Source organism: Nicotiana tabacum, chromosome 21 (assembly GCF_000715075.1).
Source record: "Nicotiana tabacum cultivar K326 chromosome 21, ASM71507v2, whole genome shotgun sequence".
In the NCBI taxonomy this organism is placed as follows: Eukaryota; Viridiplantae; Streptophyta; class Magnoliopsida; order Solanales; family Solanaceae; genus Nicotiana; species Nicotiana tabacum.
In genome coordinates, this window is record NC_134100.1 from 67129013 (window position 1) to 67131174 (window position 2162).

The 2162-nt window shown below is 34.6% G+C and overlaps 1 protein-coding gene across 1 annotated transcript; it reads right to left on the reverse strand.

The window, feature by feature from the left end:
* Nucleotides 1-419: 419 nt before the first annotated feature.
* Nucleotides 420-1121, reverse strand: LOC107809100 (uncharacterized). The gene is made up of 2 exons (XM_016633696.1): nucleotides 771-1121; nucleotides 420-686 (listed from the first exon to the last, which is right to left on the reverse strand). Exons 1-2 carry the CDS (start codon nucleotides 1119-1121, stop codon nucleotides 420-422), a joined length of 618 nt encoding a protein of 205 aa, XP_016489182.1.
* Between the last annotated feature and the right edge of the window lie 1041 nt (nucleotides 1122-2162).

Below are 2162 nucleotides of genomic sequence, written 5' to 3' on the forward strand. Positions count from 1 at the left end.
TATTTTATATATTATTTGTAAAGTGATATTCTTTTTTGTATATATTTTGTATAATTTTTTGTATAATGACATCCATAATAGTATTTGGAATAAAACTTCTACCAGTACTTTCATTACGACAAAAAGTAGCATCTTTATTCATACATCAGAGAGAATCTGATTGTAAATCTCATTATATTTTCATTATTCTAATTGTAACATTCACAAGGAAAAATGTTACAAAATACTAAATCATTGATGAACATCTACTAGTTATCTTGAGCATTCCTGCATGTTCTTCTGTTGTGTCCTTATTTTTCACACAGTCTACAGGTAAGTGTTTCAGTATACAAATATTCATAAAGTCCCTTGCGTCACGACTTCGTCGGTCTTCCTGATTTGCTCTTTATTATCGGTGGTAGCATCACATTATCTAACACCTATGTTGGAAAGTCCCATGTAGTTTCATCTGGAAGTGGATTAACTGGCACTTTATATGTCTTCTTGAAGTATTGGTTGGTGTAATAGGAAGAACAATATTTGGGTGCTTCTATGTGTGTGTAGTCCAATACTGCCATAGCATGTGGACAAGGAATCTCATCCACTTGAAATCGTTTACACGGGCATTCTCTTTTTTGCAAGCATACTATGTTCCGCCTTTGTTCAACATCCATTACTACATATACATAATCGGTTGAAGGCCTCAGCTAAATTTAAATAGATATCATTAGTAAAATAGGGATATGACAAGTATTAATGTATGAAGTAAGACATGATAAAAGAATATTTACCGTCATCTTCTGCGACAAATAGCTATTTTCCTTCAGTACTTCGTTATATTGTTTTCCTAGGCCAGTAAATGTACTCATTGCAGTCATTCTATTTGTATTATTCCATTCCATAATCAAATTCATCATGTAATCTAGAAAACTCATGATTGGTAGCTCTCTTGCCTCTCTGTTTCTTGCATTGAGTGACTCGGCAATATTTGAAGTCATCACCATGGATCTATTAACAGTGGAATGCGCTATGGACCACTTTTCAAAACCAACTTGGAACAGGTAACCCCTTACCCTCTTATCAATGCTGTCCATATCTTGCATGAGGCGATTAAAATCTTCAATTTTGTATGCTCTGGCCATTGTAAAAAAATACTTCTCTCAGCCGGTCATGGTTCTTCTTGAACTGCTTCTTTATGTTATTCCAAAGATGAAAGATGCATACACAGTGAGATACCTCTGGATACACAGTTGAAGCACCCCTCAATATGCTTGCATGACGATCGGATACGATGCACATCCTTTCTCTTTCCCCAAAAGCCTGTCTAAACATTTCAAAAAACCATTCCTAGGAAGCATCATTTTCAGAATCGACAACAACATATGCTAGTGGAAAAATTTTACCTGGTTAAGCAAATAAGAAAGCATCCACATGTTATTTTTGTTATACATGGATAAGAACTATCTATACCATATATAATTATTATACAAGTCTGCGACATATTCACCTGCCGCATTTTGTACGCTAGCAGTTAACATTGTTCTCCTGTGTGATGATTTGAGGAATGTCCCGTCAACCACTACAATAGGGTAGCAGTATTTCCATCCTATGATTGATGCATTTAGTGCGACAAAAACATACATGAAGCGCTCGTCCTCTGATTTATGTAACATTATGACAGAAACATGATTTGTCATATTTATCATATACAAGTGACCCGGCAGTTTACTATAAGATTCGTGTGGTATCCCTCTTAGCAGTTCAAGCGCCTTTTCCTTTGTTCTATAAGCTTTTACGTAACTCATATTAATCCCATACTGTTGTTTCATGTCGCTCATGATGTTTGCCGGAGTGTATATTGTTTTTGGATTGGCATATTTATTGCAAATCATTTTTGCAATGGCTGACAAAGTAGCATAGCGTTGTGAAAATAATCTACTCGTCTCTGGGCAAGTGTGAACATCATTGAACCATCTAACCTTTAAGACATTTGATTTGTATAGACTTGAAGATCTAAGACTCCATTTGCAACTTTCATCCACGCATTTAAGACAATACCTATTTAAAATATAGTGTTATGATAATGCACTTCTTCATATTTTTACACTTGTATCTATAATAAACAAGCAATATACATATGCAATCTCATTATACAATAATACAAGCAGTATACACAAAATTAC

What these genes read in the sequence shown, in the direction of transcription:
- LOC107809100 (XM_016633696.1), bottom strand. Translation starts at nt 1,121, where the DNA reads ATGGCCAGAGCATACAAAATTGAAGATTTTAATCGCCTCATGCAAGAT. An exon ending in ATTTGTCGCAGAAGATGACG is followed by an intron (nt 687 to 770) that starts GTAAATATTCTT and finishes ATTTAAATTTAG; the next exon opens with CTGAGGCCTTCAACCGATTA.